The sequence below is a fragment of the Crinia signifera genome, chromosome 5 (genome assembly GCF_055691185.1).
Source record: "Crinia signifera chromosome 5, ASM5569118v1, whole genome shotgun sequence".
NCBI lineage: Eukaryota > Metazoa > Chordata > Amphibia > Anura > Myobatrachidae > Crinia > Crinia signifera.
Genome location: NC_139221.1, coordinates 155,613,683 through 155,640,357, shown reverse-complemented (window position 1 = coordinate 155,640,357; position 26,675 = coordinate 155,613,683). Strand labels below are relative to the sequence as shown.

Sequence of the window (26,675 nt, the reverse complement as noted above, 5' to 3'; positions counted from 1 at the left end):
GAGAGAAGAGGAATAGGAGAGATGGGAAATAAGGCCAGATGGGGGAGAGAGGGAGAAAAGGGGGAGATGGGAGATAAAGGCAGAATAAGGGAAGAGAGATGATTTGGGGTGAGAGAGATTAGAAATAGGGGGAGATAGGAGAACCAAATTAGGAATATCGGGAGATAGGAGAGAGAGGAGGAGCAGTGGGAGATAGGAGAGGAGGAATAAAGGAAGATGGGAGAGGAGAATTAAGGGTAGATGGGGGAGAGAGGAGGAATATATGGAGAGATGAGAGAGAGAGAGAGAGAGAGAGAGAGAGAGAGAGAGAGGAGGAGATGGGAGAGGATGAATAAAGGGAGATGGGGGAGGGAGGAGGAATATGTGTAGATGGGAGAGAGAAGGAATAGGGTGTGAGAGAGAGGGTTAGGGGGCAGTCAAAAGAAAGAAGAGGAATAGGAGAGATGAGAAATAAGGCCAGATGGGGGGGGGGAGAGAGAGAGAGAGAGAGGGAGAAAAGGGTGAGATTGCCTAGTGTGCCACACAGAGCCCCCCTGTGTTAATGTTTCCATGTCCCCCCAGTATGACACACATTGACCTTCAGCATTCTACACAAAGCAATAACAATTTAATAGACTGCACTTGAATAAAAACATTTTTTAAATTAAAACCAATAGCCTAATTTCCCATTATTTACCAGCCAGTATATACAGTAGATTTACAATATAATAAAAACACAATTTAGGTTACTGGAATTATTTATACCTATGGGCTGCAATTTATTTTTACCTATGGGCTGCAGGGCTGCAGCTTCCCCAGGTAAAATCCGTCACTGTCTCTGCCTAAAGTGAAGCCAGATGCAGTCTGTGAGACTGCACTGGCTTCACTGTGATTGGAAGTCTGACCTGCCAGTCACTCAAGTCATCCCATCGGGAGGTGTTCCCTCCCTCTTGGATGCCTCTCTCTGCGCAAATGCGCGGCAGCCCCCAAAACAGGTTCTGCACATGCGCAGTACTGCGGACCATACTGCGGACCATACTGCGCATGCGTGGGAACCCGATCAAGCCTCTGGGGGCTGCCTTTGCAGCAGCCACCAGAGGCTTGATCGGGTTCTCACGCATGCGCAGTATGGTCCGCAGTACTGCGCATGCGCAGAACCTGTTGGGCCAGCGCATGCGCAGTATGTATGAAGTTACTGCGCATGCGCTGGCCCCGTGCAGGGAACAGGAGTGCACGCCTGCGCGGACTTCTGGGGACGGTGGCTGGGGATGGCAGTGGCAGTGGAGGGGGGGGAACCCACATTGCGGCAGCCCCCCTCCTTTATAATGGTAAGAGCCGCCACTGGGTTCCACTAATCTCCATATGCGTATATATCGTTATTGGTAGATTCCGTAGAATTAGTAAACATATAATTGATGGTAGCTGTCAATAGTATTAGTTCTAATACGGTCATTTTATCCAGATCTATTTGCTGTATATTTGACATTAGGTCATCCAGAACATGCAAAATTTACTCTTCTAATGCAATTTTTTGTCATTAACTGGACCTGTGATATCAGTGCTGGGGTGATGCTGGCATGCAGGGAGAGATTGGCAGGACAGAGGCATTGGTATCATTACACGGCGAAAGATTTCTACAGGCAGCCATTGTCACAACTGGTTAGTGAGCTTCGGAAAAAATAAAGGAAAAGTTGGGTCAGATACCAATGACTGGATAAATTGCACATAAGAGTTAAGCTAGTGCACACTAGACGATATGGACAATATCAATATCATTGAAGATATGGCATATATATCATAATTATCGACCCCCTTATCTGTCCATGCACCTCAATCTGACAATGTCAACAGCAAATGCATGTATGGCGTGGGGGAGGGTGACGTCACTGACATAGCAAGCAATATCGGCCAGTGTGTATTGTCAATTCCATTCTCCTGTGGCACCGCCGATATAGGGGTAGATTTATGAAGCAGTGATAAGGGAGGAGAAGTGATAAAGTGCCTTGTACTTTATCACTGGCCAATCAGCTCCTGACTGTCCCTTTTTAAACCCAGCCTGTACCTTAACAGTCAGAAGCTCACTGGCCAGTGATAAAGTACCAGGTACTTTATCACTTCTCCTCCCTTATTACTGCTTCATACATCTACCCCATAGTCGTCTAGTGTGTAGCCAGCATTAAGAGAAATTCTGCTGTAGAACCAAGCACACTTTTGCAAACCGTTTTGAACCTTTTCTCTATATAATACTGTATAACTTTAACTCCCTAAAGGAGTTTTTTTGTGTTGTTATTTTTTAATAAAAGTGTACCATTAGGAGTCAAGGAATGTTGAGTTACTTAGCAGCAGAGAACCTGGAATCCATGGAATGTGATAGCTAACTCGAGATTGTTCTTGTTTTTGAGCAGCTCTTAAGTATGTCTACAGTATGTATGGGAGTGCGAACAGAAATTGCATCAATTACATTTAACATCATATTAGCACTGCAGACCATAATGTCAATGAAATCCTTATGTTCTTGTGTTATGACCAGATATGTTCATTGTCTGGTTGATATACTGTATTAAGTATTCAATTTCTTTCTTTTAGTAGATGATATTAGTGCAAAGTGTATTTAAAGCACAATAGAATTATTTTTAAAGATATAGCTCAGAAGGGCCCTACTGTGTAATATATTTTACAAACTCATCTATTGTGTATGCTTAACATGGCATATTGTACGCCCATGCTTACCACCAATATCATTAATGATATCTGCTTCAATTCAGTGGGGCAGTGTTCATCTCTGACCTGTTTGCTAGGCTGTGAGTATACACAGCCTAGCGATCAGGTCTGAAAGAGGCCCAACGGGTATCGGTTGATTCCAAGTGGGGCATTTAGATTTGGATGTTAATGTGGCGATAGAACTGCATGCGATCAATGGAGCTCTCACTGCAAATGACAGACCGCTCTTAAGGTCCATACACACTAGGTGATTATGCCCAGCGTGTATGGGCAGCGATGATCACGTTCATCGATGGGGAAAGCCACTCAGTGCATACACACTGAGTGGCTTTCCCCCTGCCCGGCGCCGACAGAGAGGAGAGGATGGCTTTGCATAGTGCAGAGCTATGTAAAGCCATCCTCAAAGCTGCTCATCTGCTGGTAATACCATGTGGGAGCGCTCATCGCTGGGGCATACATACTGGGCGGCTTTGCGCTAAAAGATGCTCAAACATGCTATTTTGAGCGACTTTCAGCTCAAATTTGTCCAATGTGTATGGGCCTTTAGATATTTTTATTTTTTTTCAGCCTATCAGAGAGATAGCAGGAACCTAGAAGTTGCCAAATCAACTGTTTGGTACATTCTGAGGGGAAAAAAAAACATGCTGGTGAGCTCAGCAACCCAAAAAAGCCTGGACATCCACAGGAGAAATCCTTTAAAATAGGAAAGGCCAGATTAGATGGGAAAAATAGTATGGAGAAGGCTTGGAATGGCTCATGATATGAAGCTTTCCACATCCTGTGTAAAACACAGCAAAGGCGGGGGGATGGTATGATCCTCCATGACTTCATTGGGTTGCTAGTAATTATTGAATTATTGAAGTATATAATGATCTACTATCTGCATAAATTCAGTGGAATTCTGCAATGGGTGGTGCTTTTAAAGTCCTGATGGACAATGAAATATGCGCTATAGAATGTGAGAGACCTGCTTGCCGGATCATTGAGGACTGTGGGGCAGATTTATTAAGCTCGGTGAAGTGAAATGTGGCTGGTACTTTATCACCGGCCAATCGGCTTCTAACTGTGAAGAAGGTAGTAGCTGATTGGCCAGTGATAAAGACTAGACACTTTATCACTTCACCGAGCTTAATAAATATACCCCTGTGTGTTTATAGGCACTGACAAATAAGAATGGCAATAATTTTTCTTCATTAATTATATGTATATTGTAATTTGTGATCTTTTTTCCTTGATGAATTATAAATATACATTTTTAAACAATCCTGTTTTTCACCATCCCTTAATGAAAAGCAGTGTTTAAATATTAATAATTATGTGCTGAGTGTTAAGAATATAGGCAAGCATACTGTTAAAGTAACCCAGGACTTTTTGAAGTGTCAATGGCCAAGTCAATCTGATCTCCACCCGGTGGAGCATGCATTTCACTTGCTGAAGACAATACTAAAGGCAGGAAGACCCACAAACAACAACTGAAGACCAATGCATTGAAGGCCTGGCAAAGCATAGCAAAGGGGGAAATCAGCATTTGGTAATGTTCATGGGTTCCAGACTTCCATAACTCTAGTTATTCTCTGCAAAAGATTCTTCTCAGAGCCTTAAAAAAGAGAAACATTTTATTTATGATTGTTCATTTCGCAAATTTCAAATTTGAGCTGAAAATAGAGAACTGTGTATAAAAATGGTTGCAATTCCTTAATATTTCATACATTTTTTTTTCAACCGCTTGAATTAAAGCTGAAAGTTTGCACTTCAATTGTATCTCTATTGCTTCATTTCAAATCAATAGTCATGGCTAATTTAGGAAATTTGTGTCAGTGTCCAGTATCCAAATATATTTTCTCAGCAATGAAAGATGTGAAATTCTAGTGTTCACACTAATGATTTACAAAGTGATGATTTCAAATTAACCATTGTCAGAAACACCATACAGAACAGAAATACATACACATTACAAAATGTACACAGTATCTGTTCCTTGTATTAACACATGTGCAGGGGTCCGATCCAATTATCTGACTGATTGATTTTGTAACGATGATCATCCCTGAGTGATGTGTGTCTACTGAGCACCCCAAAAGGTGCAATTGGTCTGATTTATTGCATAGTGACATTATTGTACTGAGCGCCCGAACCATGTCCAATTGGCTTGATTATTGTGCAGTGTGTATTATAACGTAAGTTCCTCATTAGTGCGTAATACCTGACAGGTACAGAAATCTGCACTTACAATTGGTATATAGGAATTGTTTATATAGTGGCAGTACCAAATAGGTGGCTTAAAAAAAAACATATTTTTTTTTCCTATTTTTTGTTTCCATTAGAGATGAAGAATTACAGTGACAGCCTTAAACAGAGAGTCCTTCCTTCCGACCATTCTGTTGGGACAAATTCTGTGTTTTTCATGACTGAGTTGGAGAGATCTTCAATCCAGGGGACTGCAAATCCTGCACCCCGGACAGAAAGGTGGGATGTTTGTGTTTGTCTAGTCTCCCAAGGTTATGCACCTTGGGAGACATAACCAATGTGCTAGTTGTACTCTAAGTGGGGAGGCATTGGGTAATTCAGAACTTGAAACGGATCTAGGAGTCCAAATAGATAATAAATTGGGGTGCAGTGCTCAATGTCATATAGCAACTAACAAGGCAAATAGAATACTGGCATGTATAAAAAGGGACATGGAAACTAGGGACTCAAAAGTAATTATCCCTCTGTACAAAGCATTGGTTAGACCACTTCTTGAATATGGACTACAGTTCTGGGCCCCTCACTATAAAAAGGACATCATAGAACTAGAAAGAATCCAAAGAAGAGCAACAAAACTAATAAAGGGAATGGAGAATTTAAGATACAAGGACAGATTGAACACATTGGGATTGTTTACCCTAGAGAAGAGACGTTTAAGGGGGGGGGGGGGGGGGACATGCTTAACATGTACAAATGTATCAGGGGACAATATAAGGAACTGTCCAGCACACTTTTAAATAAAAGGAAGGACTCTAGGACACGTGTGCATGATTTTAGATTAGAAGAGAAAAGATTTTGTTCCCTTAGAAGGAAACATTTTTTCACGGTCAGGGCAATTAAATTATGGAACTCTCTTCCTGGAGAAGTGGTGTCGGCTGACACAATAAATACGTTTAAAATAAGGTTGGACAAACATTTATTGATTAAAAACATCCAGGGGTACAATTAAGAAAAACAATCTGTCTTTAAAAATAAAGTATCAGTATTGACTACATAAAAACAAGGGTTAAGCTAATAAACCAAGGTTTAACTAGATGGACACAAGTCTTTTTTCAGCCTTAACTACAATGTAACTATGTAGTCCCTGTGAAGATTTTAATAGGACTTCCAACAGTAATCACATTTTATACTTCAAGGCTTGTATGACCATTGCTTCTAATCCTTCTTTCCTTTACACTATTTCCTGCAATTAATGTAACTGTGCTGGGCGATTTGAGTGATCGCTCAGCACAAAGTGATGGGTAAATGATGTGCGCTGAGCTATCTGTTAGGACCAGTGTTCTCTGTGAGAACACTGGCCCTGACCGGCGATGTAACTAGATTTAGCCAGCATGCCGCACATCACTATTGCTATGGCCCCTACACACAGAGCAATATAGGGGCATTTTCTAATTGATCTAGTTAGAAATCGCCCCATGTGTAGTTCCCACTACAATCACACTGCCCCAATTCACCCCACTTGCAGCTTTTGTTTGGTAACCTGCTAAATATTTCTCCTCACTTCTTGTAAGCATTTACTCTGCTTCTGTAGTAAAGCAGGTGCAGTGTATTTGTTGTCATTTGGTACCCAGTTTCTCACAGATATTTTGCTCCTTGACTCTGCTTTTTGTTTCTGTGCCACAAAGCTGAATCTCATGCTGTTTTCAGTCTAGACATGTTACTCTGTAGCCGAAGGTTTTCCTGTGAGCTATATTATGCTGTTGATGTTTTTTTTTTTTTTTCAAATGTAATTCCAAAGAAAATGTGTGTAGTGTTCACTTCAGAATCAGAATATAAAATAGATGTTGTTGACAATTGTAACCCTTGTATCACTATAATAATGTGGCACATCAATCATTTTTAAATTTGCAAACCCTTTGCTTAAAATCCTTTAGAGCAGTGGCGGCTCTTACTGTTCTGGAGGAAGGGGGCTGCCGCAATGTGCCCCCCCCCCCCCTCTGATACCGCTGCCCCCGCCGCGTTCCCCGTCTGCCGTGCTACCCAGCCACCGGTCCCCTGCACGGGGCCAGCGCATGCATAGTAACATTGTACATACTGCGCATGTGCTGGCCCAAGCCTCTATGGGCTGCCTTTGCAGCAGTCCCCGGAGACTTAATCAGGTCCGGTGCATGCACAGTATGGTCCGCGGTTCTGCGCCTGTGCAGAACCCGTTTTGGGGGCTGCTGTGCATTTACGCACAGAGAGGCATCCCAGAGGGAGGGATCACCTCCCAATGGGACTGCCTTAAGTGACTGGCAGGTCAGGCTTCCAATAGGAAGTCACTGCCAGTCACATTGAAGCCAGAGCAGTCTCACAGACTACATCTGGCTTCACTTAGGCAGAGACAGTGGCAGATTATACCTGGGGGGGCTGCAGCCCTGCATAGGTAAAAACCGCCACTGCCTAAGAGCTGGTCATTCCTGCCTCTACTCTCAGGTATAGACCAATATTAAATAGAATAAAATGAAATAAAAATGAAAGCCCTTAGTGGTATTTTGTTTTGTTATAAAGTTGCCTGTGAAAACTGGACTGCAGTCTCTGTGTGTTCCCATCTCTTGCTCAAACTCATGCGCTGAAAAGACTCTTGCCCAACAGAACATACGGATATCTCAGAGACCATGATGCAATGGCTGCGAAAAGGTGGCACGTGTCCTTATTCACCTAGTCTCAACTTGTGCTATATAACCTTGTTTGGTACAGCACAAAATAAACAAGTATGCAGAGCCATTTGTCTCATCGCTCTCATTCCGTCCACTTCCAAACACATATTGGGGACCAAGGGTGACTCAAAGATGTGATTCGAGCAGAGATATGTGCCAGTTACTGTATAAGGCACTGTATAAAAACATGCAGAGCCACGATAATGTGAACACATCACCCTCTGCAGAAATAGTCTTTTCGCTTGGTCTCGCCCTCATGCAACAACCAGGCTGCACCCCCTCTCTCTTAGAAAGATTGGCAACTATGTCTGCATGCAATAGGTGCAAAAAAGATATGAGAAAAAAGCAAGAGACCAAAGGGCTGCTATAACTGAGCTGCACAGTGTGTCATAACATACAACAAAGGCCTTTATTCAGATCTGATCGCAGTACAAATTTGTTTGGAAAATGGGCAAAACCATGTGCACTGCAGGTGGGGCAGATGTAACATGTGCAGTTAGAGTTTGTGTGAGTTATTTTGTTTCTGTGCAGGGTAAATACTGGCTGCATTATTTTTACACTGCAATTTAGATTTCAGTCTCAACACATCCCCACCCAAATTTAACTCTCTCTGCACATGTTACATCTGCTCCACCTCACATGGTTTGGCCCATTTTCCAAACAAATTTGTACTGCAATCAGATCTGAATAAGGGCCATAGTGTGAGAAAGTACAAATTTTAAGCTGCAGTGTGCACATGAAGCTATGTCTGAAACTGTATAGTGCAAAACACTAGGAGAATAGGCGCACATTTGTACTTGTGTCAAAATATGCTGCTTTGAGGACTTGTTTCTTATTCAGTAGCATTTAATATAAATATATTTTTGTTCTATTTTAAACTGATCTTTGAATAGGTTTTTATTTTTTTTCATACTTAAAAAGGTTTTATTGAATATCTAAAACTACCAGCATTAAGGATCTTAGAAGTTAAATATACTGTACCTGATTTTTTGTATTTCTTTTCTTCCTTTAGCATTTCAGAAGTTGAACATTTATGGAATGAAAATGCTACAAAACCTTTGTTTGCCTATCAGTCTTCATTAAAGAGCAGAAGCAGGTCCCCTGTGAGTGGTCTGCAATCATCAGAGTTCTTGAACTCGGAGAAATCAATACTGACCAACGAGTCCACACCTGGGCTTCAGGCTCTTGCAATAAGCTGTCATGATTGTGCACCCACCGACCTACAAGGGAACTCTTCAGGCAAAAATAATCAGGCATATCTGAACTTTGAGAGTCGTGTTATTGCCAGCAATAGTCATTCGGTAGATGAGAAACATGTATCGTTTCTCTCAGGTGCAAATGGTTCCCCTAAAACCATAAGAACACAGTTTTCCATGGACAATACCAGCTCACAAAGCCAAGGCAGTCCAGTTCTACACCATGTAGTAAAAAGTCTTCATTCACAGCCCCCTCTGCCTGAGAAAAAGAGAATATCTGAAGGGGAAAGATCATTGGGTTCGGTCTCTCCTTCTTCAAGTGGCTTTTCAAGTCCAAACAGCGGCAGTACCATCAGCATTCCATTTCCCAATGTGCTCCCTGATTTTTCCAAAGTTCTAAGTGAATCTCCTCTCCCAGGTAAAGAGAAAAATAAATTATTGTGTTATAGTACAACCTAAATAAACCTGTTCAGTGTCCTGTAATTGGTAAAGAGTATTAGTTTACATTTACAGCTCTAAGCAAGTTTATAATTATACTCAATCTCTGGCTAATTGTGGCTATTCTAATTAATTTATTGCAAGTTCTATCCCATGTCTGTAGGATAACAAGTGTGTGCCACAGGAGTTACTTTTGCTATGTGCCTTGCCAATTCCCTTTCTGTGGGTCAGACTGTAGCCAAGGGTAATTGTTTGTTGTTGCCGTATTACAAATGGTGGGAAAACCGTGTTGGTATGTTGGTACATCACCCTCAATTAGGCATCCCCTATATGTTACTAAATGCTATTTCCTTAAAAAAATATTGCATTTTAATTGCAAAAAAAGGGGCAATCTGTAATTTTCAATCAAATAACCGTTGCTGGCTTTGATGATGTAGGTACATTTAAATAATACAAGAGCAAAGGAATACGGACACAGTTTGGCATATAACTTTGCACATAATGAATTTGTAAAATGTAAAAACTAGGATAATACCAACCAATATGTGCGGAATGCAAAGAGAGAATGAAAATCATCAGTAAGTGCTCAGCAGAGACCATTGCCTTAAGCTCGCAGCTGAATGTTCATGAGGTTGCCCTAGTGTGAGGTCCCAACATTGCCTGCACTATTACAGGTGGTCTTTATATGCTCCTTGTTTTTGGCATATACTATATATTGGATTAAACTAAAGAACCTTAAGACTTAACCCTTTGCAGTCCAAATTTCTTTTGCAATTCAAACATGGTTTAAATGGTTAAATATTTTTTTGTTAAAAAATGGTCTACATTGAATGTTGAACAATGTTAATGTTCTTATTTTAAAGTGGCTCACCATTGGATTCCCTAACAGCGCTAGGGCTGTTGAGTCTAACTAGACGTTGGACCTGAAAGGGTTTAACATTCTATTGACTACTTTAACTTAAGATATGCAGAAAAAAATGGAGCTTACTTAAAATATTTAATTATATTTTATTTCAGGTAAATGTAAGTATACACATATAGGTAATTAGGTGATTGTTTAAGCTGAAGCAATCATTGGTCTCAAAGAGGCAAAACCTGTAAACTCATAAGACTTCCATTAACTTATTTGTAACTGATCTTGACAATACACTTTAAACTAGTTTATCAATTAAAATAAAGGCACTGACACTACTGGTCACATGGTTCTTATCTGCCGTCAAATTCTATGTTTTTATGTTTCTAACTTGTAGAGTCTGGCAAAGAAAACCAGATCTCAGTTAGATCTCTTGCAAAATGGAAGCATCTAAAATGCCTCCCCCCCCCCCTTCTATAACTGCATAACCTACGCTATGAAGGACTCTGCACCCTTTACTAGATCCCTGTATGGACACTCCAGCAAATAAATGCCCACTGTGCTCCACAGGGGTAGGACTAACCTGCCTTCACAAGTGTAAGTTCCTTGCTATGACCACTTATTCTACATATGTTAGATGGCATGTAACACTTTCTTGTCTTCTTAGCTAATTTAATTAAAAGATTAAGTAAGACAAACAAATAACAGCAAAGCATTTGGTGGGTGTTAATGATTTCCAAACTGAAAAGAGGCTAAACTAGATTCAAATGTCACTTTTAAATAGCCCCTTAAATGTATGCACTCAAAATAACCTAATAGGCTAACACTTCAACAATCCATAAAACAACCAACATGTTTCTACCTAGCAACCATTGACCATTGAATTCACCAGGAAGTTTCCTGGGAGGCCGGCCACCACTGAGGCCACTGGATCCCCGGCCCGGCATCATACATTTTTTAAAAAAAAACTACAAAGCTCACAGGAGCCAGGCAGCGGAGATCGGCGCCTCAGGGGCTCTGTGTCTCTGTCCGCATACAGACTCAGAGTTTTCCAGTCCCCAATCTGCCCCTGCTAGCAACTGAATGCCTATTCAGCCCTCAGCTTATCTATTTCCGTTTTTTTTTTAAATCTTTTTATTAGCTATAGTAGAGAAAAAAGATGACTGACTTTCAGAATTACTGATGAGTCTTAGATAATACAGAAATGAGGATAAAAAAGCAAACTGTAAAAAATTAGCCACAGATGGAGCCACAGCCTGCCCGATCACCAAATTTCATGTGCTGCTGCAGGCTGGCCGGCTGACGGGGATGCCTGAGCGAGTGAGCAAGGCAGCGGGTAGCGGAGACAGGGTGCTTCCCTGCCCATCTCCACTTAAGGGAGACAGGCAGCGAGCAGGCAATTTGATACTGTCCCACACAAGAGATTGATTAATAAAATGGAGAACCTAGGATTGGGTGAAAATATCTGCAGATGGGTAGGGAATTGGCTATGTAATAGAGAACAAAGAGTGGTTGTGAATGGTGCCGTATCAGATATGATACCGGTACTAAGTGGAGTGCCCCAGGGTTCGGTTTTGGGGCCCATTTTGTTTAATATTTTTATTAACGATATTGGGATAGGGTTACTCAGCAATGTATCCATCTTTGAGGACGATACAAAACTTAGCAAAGTCATCAAATCATCAGAAGATGTCACCATGCTTCAAAATGATCTTGCAATTCTAGATGAGTGGGCAAAAAAATGGAAGATGAGGTTCAATGTAGATAAATGCCCCACACTATAAAAAGGACATCATAGAATTAGAAAAAGTCCAAAGGCGAGCAACAAAGCTTATTAGGGGAATGGAGAATTTAAGCTACGGGGAGAGATTAAGCAATTTGGGACTATTTACATTAGAAAAGAGACGTTTAAGGGGGGACATGCTCAACATGTACAAGTATATCAAGGGCCAATATAAGGAACTGTCACACACCCTCTTTTCTACTAGAAAGGAATCTAGGACACGAGGGCATGAGTATAGATTAGAAGAAAAAAGATTTCATTCAGCTAGTAGAAAGAATTTCTTTACGGTCAGAACAGTCAAACTCTGGAACTCTCTTCCCAGAGAGGTGGTAACGGCTGGCTCATTAAATGCGTTCAAGGCAAAGTTGGACAAACATTTACTGGAGAAAAACATCCATGGGTACAAATAAGAAATATAATTTGTCTGTAAAATACCAGAACCTACCAAATCAGCAATGGATATCTATACCAGATTGAACTAGATGGACGCAAGTCTTTTTTCAGCCTTACCTACTATGTAACTATGTAATGTGCTGGCAGGGGGGGGGGGGGTGGTCAAGATGGGCAGTGGCGGGAGAGGCCTGCTTGGGCTTCCGACAAGAATGTGGCATGCTAGTACTGTATCTCGTGCATGTGCATTCCATTCTGTTGGACTCCAGCGTTTCAAACACCAGGAGCCACTCTAATGAGGCAATCCCACAGCAATTTGCTTACTTTTCAAGTGATTCTGGCATAAATTGAATGAAAAGTGACCAAATCACATGTGCTTGACATCACGTCCGATGCATCTGAGCCTGATAATATTACCTGCTGATGAAAAGTGACCAAATTGCATGTGGTTGACAACCGGTCCAATGAATCTGAGCCTAAAGAGCGCACCTGCTGCACTATAGATTTATTATATCTTTCTGCAGCTTTCGACACTCTAGGGCAGGGGTGGGCAATAAGCGGCACTCTAGCTGTTGATGAACTAATCATCCCAGCATGCCTTGCATCAGTTTCAGCATGGCCAAATAGCAAAACTAAGGCAAGGCATGCTGGGATGTGTAGTTAATCAACAGCTGGAGGCCGCTTATTGCCCACCCCTGCTCTAGGGAGTGGAGGAGAAGAGAATAATCCACAGACTATTGGCCTCTCTAGCACTAATCTGGCCTGGATCTCTTTCCTCATAAATCACTCCTTCTCAGTATCTGCCTTTGGCTTCAATTCACCTATTTCCATCCTTTTTGTCGGGGTCCACCAGGGTTCTGTCCTAAGCCCCTTTTTCTTCTCCCTGTACACCTCTTCCTTGAGTGCACTCATAAGCTCAGTTGGCCTCCAATACCACCTCCATGCCGATGACATGTGACTATACCTCTCCTCTCCTTACCTCTCCACCTCTGTCCTCTCCTGGGTATTCAGCTGCCTCTCTGCCATCTCCTCCTGGATGTCTGAGTGCTCTTTGAAGCTAAACATGAAGAAAACCCAACTCATCTTTTCGCAACCTAGAGTCTCCACCACTGTTGACAACACCATCCATCTCCCCCTTCGCCATACTCTGCTGCCTGTTTATCACTCTTGACTCCCAACCCACCTCTCCTTTGCCCCCATGTCCAATCCCTGGCTCAATCCTTTCCGTTCTAGCTACGTAACATTTCTCACATCAGGCCTTTTCTCTCCCTCAGTGTTTCAAACGTATTATTCACTCACTGGTCATCTCACGGCAACCTCCTCACTGGCCTCCCACACTATCAGCTTGCTGCCCTCCAGTCTGTCCTCAACTCTGCAGCTAGACTTATCTTCCACCACTCCACTTCTTCCAAACGTCTTCAAGAAAATCTACACTGGCTCCTAGTCCCCTACAGAATCTTCACCCTCGCATACAAGGCCCTTTCTAATTCCATTGCTCCTTACATCTTCAACCTCATTTCCCTACACCCTCCTTTCAGCCACTGACTGTTGCATCTCATCTACCCTGGTAACTGCATACCATGTGCGTATCCAAGATATTGCCCGCACTGCCCACCTTCACTGGAATTAACTCCCTCACTTTATTAGACTCCCCAACCTTGCAATTCTTCAAACTTTCACTGAAAACCCACCTGTTCATCAAAGCGTACCCTCTTGCATAACCTACTTCTGAGGCCAATCTCCCTACCTGCTGCTTCATGTCGTGGCCATCCCTGTCATGCTCACTTCTTGCCTTCAGGCCTACTTGCCTGCACCTCATGTCACCTGTCTGTCTCCCCTTCCCTCTAGAGACTTGTAAGCTATTGAAGCAGGACCCTCTTTCCTCCTGTTCTCACAGATCTCGTCTTGCATTTCAAGAACAGCTGTCTTACTCACCTACCATTTATACCCGCATCTCTTCTCACTTGTGTTCATATATTTCTACCACTGACAACCTCCCCTGGTAGCATACAGACTACTCCTTTCCTTGCCTATATCTCAGCTGTATAGTGTACTGAAGGTCCATACACACTGGGTGTTTTTGCCCAGCGTTTATGGATACCGATAATGGGGAAAATCGCTGTGCTGAAAAATGCTCAGCGCATACACACTTAGTGTTCTTCACCCATTTTAGCGATTTAGCAGGACGCTATGGAAAGCCATCCACTTCGCTGCCCATCTGTAATACCAGCAGATGAGTGGTGGCGGCCAGTGATGATGCAGGAGCGCACCTCAGCGTTCATCACTCATCGCTGCCCCAGACAAGTAAACTGAGCTGCTTTCAGCTCAAAGTTGCTCAGTGTGTATGGGCCTTAAGAGTTTTGCTGCTAATTGTTACCTGTGCTCTGTTTTAGTTCTTTGTTACAGTTTTCTGTTTAGTTCTGTGTAGCCTGTATTGTTCTAATGTGTGCCCTATGTACAGCATGGCAAACCACTTGTGGTGCCTTATAAATAAAATGTAATAACTGCCAACCCTTTTGGCAGGGATTGCATATGATACATCATATGCAAAATTACTGCATACAGTGTATCTACTGTATGTGTATGGACATTTTTAGACACCAATAGTATTGTCCTATAATATGCTGGATGATTAATTTGGAATAAACTGTATTTCTATTTTGTTGTCATTTTTTGTACAAATTAACTCTTGGTTCAAGGATGTGTTTCTAATGCCAGTACTTCAAATTTCAATTGGCCAGTGTTACATAGAGTTCATGTGAAAAGTTTTATTGTTCCTCAGTGAGAAAAACAAAATAGCAATCTAGCAAATATGATACCTTTTAATGGCTAACAAAAATAAATGTTGTTAAAATGCAAGCTTTCGAGACTTCTTAGGTCTCTTCCTCAGGCATGGTATAACAAGGTGTGTGAAGAACCACATATATATACACAGCAGAGTGGGAACAAGATGTGATAGATGGACATTCTTAAGATCAAAACAAAACAAAATAACAGAATGAGCTTGTAAATTGAGTCCTTAATTAGTTTGTAGATAAGTAGTGTGAAAGTTTTATTGTCTCTAAGTTGATGACAGACCAACTTCATGTGGAACAATGTTGAATGGAGATATTCATTGTTAATTATTGCACAGCCACCCAGCATATTTAGTATTTGATTGTATATACATGATCAAATGGTAGAAACTTCATACTTAAATCCTCAGATATCACCCAAAAGCACAGAGTACTGTCATCGAGAGCATACAGTTTATTTTGGTGTCTTAAGTTTTATTTATTTTTTTATGGCTGGCAAGTGCTAGTTTAGTTACAGTAATATATTGGACTACAGTGTCTACTACTAGGGCTGAGACCAACTAAGTAGACACTGTATAAGTGAAAAAATGAGTAGTGCCCATGGTACCACTACAGTATCCTGATGGAAGTAATATCAAAAATGCTCAGGAGAAGTGTCACAGATGCTTACCTTAAGAAGACATATTATAACCCCCCCTCCACCAAGCTTTATACAGAATGATTATGTACTGTACACAAAAGCCTTCTATTCTACATACTGCTTGAAGCTTTCCGAGCTCCACGCCAGTGAGGTAATAGCTTCATTTGGGAGGTTTCCAGATGTTGTGTTCTGTGCACTTAGGTGATTGGATAGTCCGATCCCCAAATGTCTGCTCTTACTTTTTTTGTTCCTTTTTTGTCTTCTGGTATCCATCTAATGCCACATAACCACCTTCAGAAAGAGTATTTTAGGTACTGAGTATTACCAGGTAGCTGCTTTGCAGCAGAATGATTAGTAGCCCCAGGGAATATTCTATAGCTTGCAAAATAATTGAGTAGCAATACAAGGACCAACTAGGGAACTTCGTTTAGGGGACGTAGTGTTTCTGAAATAATTGGCTTCTAATTAGCAATTTTCAAGTATATTCTATAACATAGACAAATAGAGTTTGATGGCAGATAATAATTAATTGGTTCATCTAGACCAGGGGTCAGGGAACTTTTTTACCTTTTACCCTAAAATCTATTTAGATAAGCCGACATTATCCCATTGATTTGTACCACACACAGCTATACATGGTAATCCTCATCATCATCAATAGCTGCCAGGCTGTGTGTGGTATAGCCATTGATAATGTGACATCCCTGCAACTATTAGTGTCAGTATTTCAAGATGATACTGTGACAGTCTGTGCAATTTTTCCCCCTAGACTAGAGATGGGTATACCTTGACAAGAGCCTATAACCAGGCAAAGAAACTCGGCCCCGGAGCGGCAGTACTAGTCAACTCTACTGAAGAAGCGGGCGGACTTGGAGGCGTCACGCAGGAAAGCATGTTATACACAAGGGCCTGACGCACTGCACAGCTTGTACACTACAGTGTACTGCAGTACTGTAAAATACACAGCCGGCATGCATATAGAACCTTTATATAGATTCTATATGCAATGGACTGAAATTCCTGGGGGTAATGGACAGTTGTGCTGCGGAGACACAGCCGGGCATGCACATAGATAATATGCATGTCAGGCTGTGTCTCGGCAGCGTGATTGTCCATGACCCCCAGGAATTTCATTTTTACCCCATTTGGGGTAATTTACCCCTGTTCCCAGACCACTGATCTAGACTGCCCAAATACACTAAATAATATTGGAAGTTGCTACAGGCATCTTCTCCTCACTTATATCTTATAGTTAACAAGATTTGCTTGATACACTTTAAATATCAGTGTTCTATATCTATTTATATCACAGTTGCCTACTCTTTCTCTTTTCCTCTTGGAGGTTTTCTGGAAGCTAGATGCAAGAATCCTCTCTAGGAGTAGGTAAATCACGTCATATTGGCACTCCTTCATTAGTGCAATGCCTCATACAGGTTGAGTATCCCTTATCCAAAATGCTTGGGGATAAAAAGTTTGGATAATGGGTTATTCCGTATTTTGGAATATTTTTACATGTCAATGAGGTATCTTGAATTTATGTTGTATAAACACATGAAATACACACACATATATTTTATTTCTGCATGAAACAAGGTTGGCATCCTATCTCATGCACTGAATTTAAATACCAATCATTTTCTTGCACATATTTATTGGCAGTTACATATCATATCCTCAGTAGTGCCAGTTACAGATGTCCCAGAAGTGATTTTAGCAATTTTTTTTACAAAATTACATTTTGAAAACTATGGATAAGGGATATTTTGGATAAGGGATACTCAACCAGTGTTATGGTAACACACAGAGTTTGATCACCCCTCCGGTCCCATATTTCAGGAAAAATAAGCAAATAGTATGTATTTACTGGATATTTGAACATAGACTTTGTGACAAATATTCACTTTTTTTCAAATAACCATTGCTGTTGAATGACTGGGGCTGACAAATGCAGCTTCCCATATACAGTGTGCTTAAATTTGAAAAATGGCATCTGATGTCCACAACCTCTGGGAATCTGTCAAAATAAGTTAATTTTGCTGGTGCAAAATGGTCAGTGGTAGCCTGCTGAACTACTGTATGTCCAGTCAAATAAAACTATATTTACATATTTCATTTTGTAATAACATTACAGTTTTCACATAAATCACATGACATCCAAAAAATAATGCCCAGCACTTTAGAGGGTTCTATTAATGGCCATTAATGAGAGGCAATGGCTTTGCAAAGGATCTTGGGAATGGTGAGATTGACATTTTCACTGCTGAATGAAATATTGTGTTGCATGATAAAGACTGAGTAATTTTGTGTAAAAATGTGGACAGATTTTATTTGTTTCTTTATAACTTTATTTTTCATTTACTGCCACCATTTCCAAAATGTGGTTTGTCAATTAAAATTCCTAAAATATAGTTTTATTTTGTTTTACAGAAAATACAACTGATAAGATGACAGTGAAATTTGTGCAAGATACCTCAAAATTCTGGTATAAGCCTGATATCTCAAGAGATCAAGGTACTTTTCCTTGTGTTAAACAACCATATTGGGAACTCTCACAGGTGGAAGTGGTTCAGTATTTGGTAGTAAACTAAAGGCCCTCCTTCACTAGTGTGATATAACCACTTTTCATATGATTCTGAGCGTCAAGAAAGGGGGATCAGATGAAAAGTGGCCATATAGCATGTAAGTTTCCTCATACTCCCAAGGCACATTCCGTGTATTAAGCCTTAACATGAGATAAATGCAAGGGTGATAAAGAGAGATAAACATTCAGCCAATCACCTCCTAACTGCCATGTTACAGGCTGTGTTTGAAAAATGTCAGTAAGGAGCTGATTGGCTGGACGTTTATCTCTCCTTATCACACTTGCATTTATCTCTTGTTAAGGTTTAATACATCTGCCCCATTGTATGCAAAAAGGACTGCATATTGTATAATGTATCATATGTGGTCCAGCTGCCAGGTGAGTTCGTGGGATGTATAATATAGATATCGCTAGACAAATGATAAAAACAGGTGCTCCATAATTTGCTCTATGGAGCGACCATTCTTATCATTTGTCTAAATTTCTTACCTGCTGGATTCAGGTTACCTTGGGTGGAGCAGCTGGCTCTAATTGCACCTAAGTGCTTTTTTGCATTCCTGCCATGGAAAACCAACCGGCAGCCTGGGACTGGTGATTCCACAAACTTTTTTCACATATACTGTATATATGATTGATTTGTACTTGCTTTTTATATAATGTACTTTACTTATTGTACTCAATATCTTTTGTATCAGATGCTACCACCGGTGTCATTAATGATAAGACATTAAGGGGGAAATTTACTAAGATGTGTATTCTACTTCACATGTGATATTGCTATGGGCAACCAATCAGAATCTACCTCTTATTTATTTAGCACCCTCTAGTCTAGAAGATAGTAGACAGGATTTGATTGGTTGCCCATAGCAACATCACATGTGCAGTAAAATACACATCTTAGTAAATTTCCCCCTAAATGTTAAAGAATGTTAATTGTATGGTAAATGGCCAAAACGTTTCTTCCTAAGCTCTTCATAATGTGCGTATGTATCTATGAAGACTGCATGCGTGTTGTCAAGAATACACTCTATAAGTTGATGTATTTAAATTTTAAATAAGAAAATGCAACCCACTGATGGTTAACAAGAACTGTACTTTTTTCGTAAGACACTGAATGTAATATAGTATGTATAGTATATCTAACTATTGAGTATTTGTTTGCTCTATCTGCTAAGACTGTTTGGCTAAATGTAGTAAAATTACAATTTAATCTCTTACACACTTGTCTATACTGGCACAGCATTTTTGAAGATCATACCATTCTTCTTTCAATGCATTTGTTTGCAGAAACTAGAGCATGTTTGCACATGTTAAGTCAGGTACTCTGAATATGTGCCAGTAACAAGGAGGTAATGGTTTGTTTTTGTTATATTTTGTACATTTTAGCACTGATTTAGTGTAAGAAAAAAAACTTGTGTAGAATTTCTCAGAGGAACATTATTTCTGGAAAATAGTTTCTTAACCCCTTCAGTGGTGGTTTTTTTTTTTAGGGAGCGTTTCCCACTGGGAAAGTTTTTTTTTCTGTGGAGCGCTCTCTAAAAAAAACCCCACCACAACAACCCCTGGGTCTGGGCAGCGCCTCTGAATTGTCCTTCAGCCGCTGCCCGGCCCTGGCTACCCGGCTGTGTGCGGCGTGACATTGCAAGGTCATGCCGCACACAGCTGGGGGAGGGAGGCAGGGCCGGGCAGCAGGAGACGGGCAGCCGATGTAGTTGAGTGCAGCGCTGATCTCAGCACTCAGCTCAGTGGGCGCTGTCCGGCAAGAGGGAGCGCAGGCAGTGGCACACCTGGGAATTTCCCGGGTTTCTGGAGCAAAACCCAGAAAATTCTCGCGAGTGCCACTGAAGAGGTTAAAGTCACTTTGTTTCTGCCTAACCGCCAGCATTTAGCATACAACTGGCAGACACCCTGCTGCACTGCAGGTGGGGCTGATGTAAAATGTGTGAGAGATTTAAATTTATGTGTGTTATATATTTTTTTCTTTGCAGGGGAGATACTGGCTGCTTTATTTTTACACTGAAGTTTAGATTTTAGTATGAACACACCTCACCCATATCAAACTCTCTGCACCTATTACATCTATCCCACCTGTGGTGCAGAATGGTTTTACCCAATTGTGGTGTTTTTTGCTTTGCTGACTAACCTTAATCAGGCCTTTCGTGTACTATACAATCTTTTATATATCCACCCAAATGTAGACTACACTACCAGCAGCATTAATCAATAAGAATATGCCTAAAATGTAATATTTTCTATTTCTCCAAAGACTGTGACCTATCTTTTTCTGCCCCACATCACCACTGTGCAGATAGTTTACTGATCTCCATATCATTCATAAGTCAATAATGTGATCTCGCCTACAAAGCCCTCTGCAAACACCACATTTTTCTACATCTCAATGTCCTTTTCACCTCATGCGTTATCTGTGCTTCACCAAATCTCTCATAACATCCTTCCACTCCCACCTATGTATTCTACTGTGCCGCCACCCCCGACTGTCATACTTATCCCAAACCCTTAAAATCTACTAGTACTCTGACCCCCCACCCACACACTGATACTTTCATCAGTAGACCTTTCCAAATGTCCTAATCTATGGCATGATATACACTTGCTCACTTGCTTGTCTCAGTTGTCCTCTTTTACTCCATACTGTATGCTTTAGTTTATTTATTTTATCTAGCAGGCATGTGCCTGTCACCCCAATTGTCCTGCACTGTGCTCCTTTTACAAACCACAAAATAAAAATTATTTTACACTGCCCCAAAAGATAAAGGCAACACTTAAACAACACAATGTAACTCCAAGTCAATCACACTTCTGTGAAATCAAACTGTCCACTTAGGAAGCAACACTGATTGACAATCAGTTTCACATGCTGTTGTGCAAATGGAATAGACAACAGGTAGAAATTATAGGCAATTAGCAAGACACCTCCCAATAACGGAGTTGTTCTGCAGACGGTGACCACAGACCACTTCTCAGCTCCTATGCTTTCTGGCTGATGTTTTGGTCACTTTTGAAAGCTGACGGTACTTTCACTCTAGCGCAGTAGTGTCAAACTCATTGTCCCCCAGCTGTTGTGGAACTACACGTCCCAGCATGCCCTTACACAGATTTTATGTACTGGATTGCTAAAACTTTAGCAGGGCATGCTGGGACGTGTAGTTCCACAACAGGTGGAGGGCCAAGCGTTTGACACCACTGCTCTAGTGGTAGCATGAGACTGAGTCTACAACCCACGCAAGTGGCTCAGGTAGTGCAGCTCATCCAGGATGGCACATCAATGCAAGCTGTGGCAAGAAGGTTTGTTGTGTTTGTCAGCGTAGTGTCCAGAGAATGGAGGCGCTACCAGGAGACAGGCCAGTACATCAGAAGACGTGGAGGAGGCCGTAGGAGGGCAACAACCCAGCAGCAGGACCGCTACCTCCACCTTTGTGCAAGGAGAAACATTGACAGTGCCCTGCAAAATGACTTCCAGCAGGCCACAAATGTGCATGTGTCTACTGACACGGTCAGAAACAGACTCCATGAGGGTGGTATGAGGGCCCAACGTCCACAGGTGGGGGTTGTGCTTACAGCCCAACAAAGCGCAGGATGTTTGCCATTTGCCAGAGAACACCAAGATTGGCAAATTTGCCACTGGCGCCCTGTGCTCTTCACGGATGAAAGCAGGTTCACACTGAGCACATGACAGAGTATGGAGACGCCAAGGTAAATGTTCTGCTGCTTGCAACATCCTCCAGCATGATGGTTTGGCAGTGGGTCAGTAATGGTGTGGGGTGGCATTTCTTTGGGGGGTCACACAGCCCTCCATGTGCTCGCCAGAGGTAGCCTGACTGCCATTAGGTACCGAGATGACCCTCAGACCCCTTGTGAGACCATATGCTGGTGTAGTTGGCCCTGGATTCCTCCTAATGCAAGACAATGCTAGACCTCATGTGGCTGGAGTGTATCAGCAGTTCCTGCAAGACTAAGGCATTGATGCTAGACTGGCCCACCCGTTCCCCAGACCTGAATCCAATTGAGCACATCTGGGACATCATGTCTGGCTCCATCCACCTACGCCATATTGCACCACAGACTGTCCAGGAGTTGGTGGATGCTTTAGTCCAGGTCAGGGAGGAGATCCCTCAGGAGACCATCCGCCACCTCATCAGGAGCATGCCCAGGCGTTGTAGAGAGGTCATACAGGCACGTGGAGGCCACACACACTGCTGAGCCTCATTTTACTTGTTTTTAAGGACATTACATCAAAGTTGATCAGCCTGTAGTGTGTTTTTCCATTTTAATTTTGAGTGCGACTCCAAATCCAGACCTCCATGGGTTAATATATTTGATTTCCATTGATAATTTGTGTGTGAGTTTGTTGTCAGTACATTCAACTATGTAAAGAACAAAGAATTTAATAAGAATATTTCCTACATTCAGATCTAGGATATTTCAACACAGAGCCCTTTTACTTTTGTGTAGTTCTTTAAAATATACCTGGAATTTTAGGTTGTATTTTTATGTGCAATGTTGCAATCAATTTGCAAACACAATAATTCAGTGTGTAATACATAGTGCTATGTGCTTTGTATTCAGTGAGTTGTTATATCGTATTGACCTACTGTACAGTATGTTTTCTATTTGCATTGTCATTATTTATATTTTCTCCCTATTTTAACTCAGCTATAGCAGTTCTTAAGGATCAAGAACCCGGTTCCTTTATTGTCAGAGATAGCCATTCCTTCAGAGGAGCTTATGGGTTAGCCATGAAGGTTGCTACCCCACCTCCATCTGTCGTACAGCATAACAAAAAAGGTACGAGAATGGTTTGTGAATACAGCAAGTGTCTCTTTGGGCTGTAGTTTGTGTAGAAAATCATATATTTAGACATTTTATATTTTTTCTGTTATGATTTACTTATATAGAACCAGTATATTCTGTTTACAGTTGGGAAAAAAACAGTAATAAAACAAAACAAGGTCCTAACACAAAGAGATAAGAGGGCCGTGCTCATAAAAGGAAAAATATTTTCCCAGCACACTACAAAGAAATGAGATTTAAATACAATATTGGATTCCAAACACATGCTGTCCCCTGGTCATATAATGTTACACACCTGTCGAATATTATATAGACATTATATATTATTTAGGTATAGCATGTCCTGAGAGTGAGGTGCTCATTTGGAGCACACTCCGTGGCATAACCATGGTTCTGCAGACCCACAGTGGCTTGGGGGAGCCAGCGCCAGCGGGATCTGTGGGGCACAGCTGCAAACACTGGAGCATCTCCCGAATCCCTATCAGTGAAGGGGGAGGTGGGGTCTGCTGGTAGAGTGAAGCAGAGCTCTGTTTTCAGAGAAGGAGGCTGCCCTTGTCTCAGTCTCTGCACTGGCTGTGGGACATCCACAGGCGCTGTCATTGCTGCTGCCCCATATAGACCGTTCTGATCATCAGAGCTCTTTGCATATGTAAGTAACCCTGCATGTCAAGCAGAAACTGCAACTCTGCTCACAGTAACTCTGCTGGTGAGGGTATTTTATGAGTTTCCAACATTCGGGATTCTGACGTATGTTTCTCCGACATCGGAATCCCAACTGTCAGGAGCCGACATAGGGATGAGCGCATTCAAGCCCCTAGCAGGCTCGGTGGTGAGTGCAGTTCTATTCGCCCTCTATTTGGGTTGTGGGGCCCTATGTGGGAAAATTGTCAGAGACTTTTTGGGCTGGAGTAGGAGGGTGCAATATTTTGAGCACATGCTTCCTCTCTGCTAATGGCTCCCAAAGGGGATGAAAGATAGAAGGGTAATGTTTTCAAGTCACTTATATACAGTATATATACATACATACATACATACATACAAACACACGCACACACAATATATTCCCTGGAACTCTGGTGTCCCAAATCTGGGTTACCTCCTTAGGGATGAGTCCATCCAATACGGTCACAGGAAACACATAAGGCTCCAAACTTATTAAGAAATGTGTTGGTGCAGTTTAATGCATATATATAATATAATATATAGTAGAAAAAATAGAGGTATGCTGCGCATAAATAGACTCAGTCCAGCAATAGAAAAGCCACTCTTGGGCAACCAGTTCACCTATAGTCCCAAATAATATGGGCTGCAGCTCCCTCTCAGAGGCTCCTGGAATTCACAGAAGAAAGAGATGTCTGTTTTAAAATAGAAAGAGAGAGGGGCGCTTCATGGTGCATAAATGATGTTTAATAAAAGTGACAGGACACTTCATTAAAACAAGCCAAAGGTTGCTCGTATCAAACAATTCATCACTGTGGGCTGGATACCACAAGATATATGTATATGTTACCAGGCACAATCAGCTACGACATCCGGGGCACTGCTGGAGACTCACTTGACCCACGCTGACCCCGCAAGGTGTACAGCGCACCGGGACCCACACAGAAACAGATGCCGCAGGAGAGGACCTGGACAGGCAGCAGTGAGCGTCACCGAAGCCACGCCCTTACGTGGAACACTTCGTCAGAGGGCGCCCTGGCGTTCTGTTGTAGCTGATTTTGCCTGGTAACATATACATATATCTTGTGGTATCCAGCCCACAGTGAGGAATTGTTTGGTACAAGCATCCTTTGGCTTGTTTTTATGAAGTGTCCTGTCACTTTCATTAAACATAATTTATGCACCATGAAGCGCCCCTCTCTCTTTCTATTTTGAAACAGATATATTCCGACACTCACAGGATGCAAGGAGATATATTGCCGGGTGCCCTCCAAAGGTACACCCACAGGACACCGATGTCCTAAGATACTTGCGGGGTGAGGCGGCACTCCAGTCATAAAAAAATACTGAAAGCCAAAACTCGGTAGACAACATTTCAGCACCTTTTATGTGGTCGCCTAAGTTTACCACACCATATACCCCTTATAGAAACATGCAACACATTAATAACCCCCTTATACTGTACTTGCCTCTTACACAGTATGCCACATGGAATGAGCCAAAATTCACACTACGGCACAAGGATTGAGTCAAAATTCACATTATGTCACACAGAGTAAGGTAAAATTTACATTTTGCTATATGGATTGAGCCAAAATACACACTATACCAAATGGATTGAGCAAAAATCCACAATATGCTTTATAAACAGGGGTATTGTGCGCCAAAGGCATTAAAAATGTGCACCATAATGCCCGTTACATGTTAAGCCACACACCAAAATGTCCATACATATTATGCCAAACACCATGCCTCTTAAAAATGATGGTACATACGTGCTACTTACCTACATGCTCATTGCCAGGGGTTCCATGCTCATTGCCATGTGGGATTACATGCTTATTGCCATGTGCGATTACATGCTCGCGGTAACTGGGGGACAGCCACCGACGGGTAGAAATGACAGCCACTGACTTCCGGGCAGAGAGCAGGGGGCTGCCCGGCTGTATTCAGAGCACTGCAGGTCCCAACTATTTGAAATAATACCTCTTTCACACCAGAAAATGAAGGGATATGGTCCCAGGATCTTGCAGGGATATTCCCGGGCTGGCAAATTTTACACCAGCCTAGTCCCTGCATTTTCTGGTGTGAGGGGGAGAGAAAACCACCCCCTCTCCCTAACCCTTTAACCAACCGGCTATATGTTCGGAACCAACTGACCCATTTACATCAGACCAGTAACTTTTGAGTGGGCTTCAAATGATTTTAGTCCTGTGAATCTGAGCCCTTTGGTTCCAGAGAAATCTGCCCTCAAACAACATGAACAGCCATGAAATTACATTTCATAAATGAAAAAATAGGTTTACCCGCAATATCTCGGAACAAATTAACCCATATGGATAGCCTGATTATCAGATTGAAGGCCCAGTGATTTTGGTTCGACCGAGATCAACCTTGAGCTTCTGTGATGCCAGAGGAGGGAACTGTCAGCCGTTGGAACTGGGTGGGAGTCGGAATTAGCAGGTCCCATGTTATCCTATGGGAAAACGTTCTAGATTTGCTCGGCTCAGCTACAAAATGAGCCTATTTGGAGAGTGGGCCTGGAGCTACATCTCCATCAGGCCTGTTAAACCAGCCCTGACTACCACTACCAACGACAACGACAACAACATATACTATACACTGCATAGTGCTACTGCATGAGCTACTACTATTGTTCTACACATAGATGGGAAATGGGGACTCAGAGTAATGACATGTGCATGGTACTGTATCTGTGTGTCTCCCCCAGGGTGCACACTCAGGACCAGACCACATCCGATAGGAATAGCACAGTAGCACTAGCTGGCTGGCATCCAAATCAACTGCTGCACAAAACCCCTTCACACTCAGCATCAGCCCATGTGCTGCCTGCTGCTTCTGTGTCACACCGTAATGCTTCCCCTGCAGATGTCTTAATGCAGTTCCGCTGTTCTGTCATAAATTTCCTGCATTGCACTCC

General features: G+C 42.0%; 1 protein-coding gene across 4 annotated transcripts in view; it reads left to right on the top strand.

The window, feature by feature from the left end:
* The window catches only part of TNS3 (tensin 3), a 375,154-nt gene that overhangs the window by 336,407 nt on the left and 12,072 nt on the right, over window positions 1–26,675 (top strand). For 3 of the 4 annotated variants that reach the window (XM_083188134.1, XM_083188132.1, XM_083188133.1), the window contains 4 exons: window positions 5,025–5,166; window positions 8,599–9,200; window positions 18,109–18,192; window positions 22,937–23,068. In XM_083188134.1, coding sequence (XP_083044260.1) covers window positions 5,025–5,166; window positions 8,599–9,200; window positions 18,109–18,192; window positions 22,937–23,068 — 960 coding nt within the window. The remainder of the gene's footprint in view (window positions 1–5,024; window positions 5,167–8,598; window positions 9,201–18,108; window positions 18,193–22,936; window positions 23,069–26,675) is intronic. The other variant, XR_014474929.1, reaches the window with a different exon arrangement.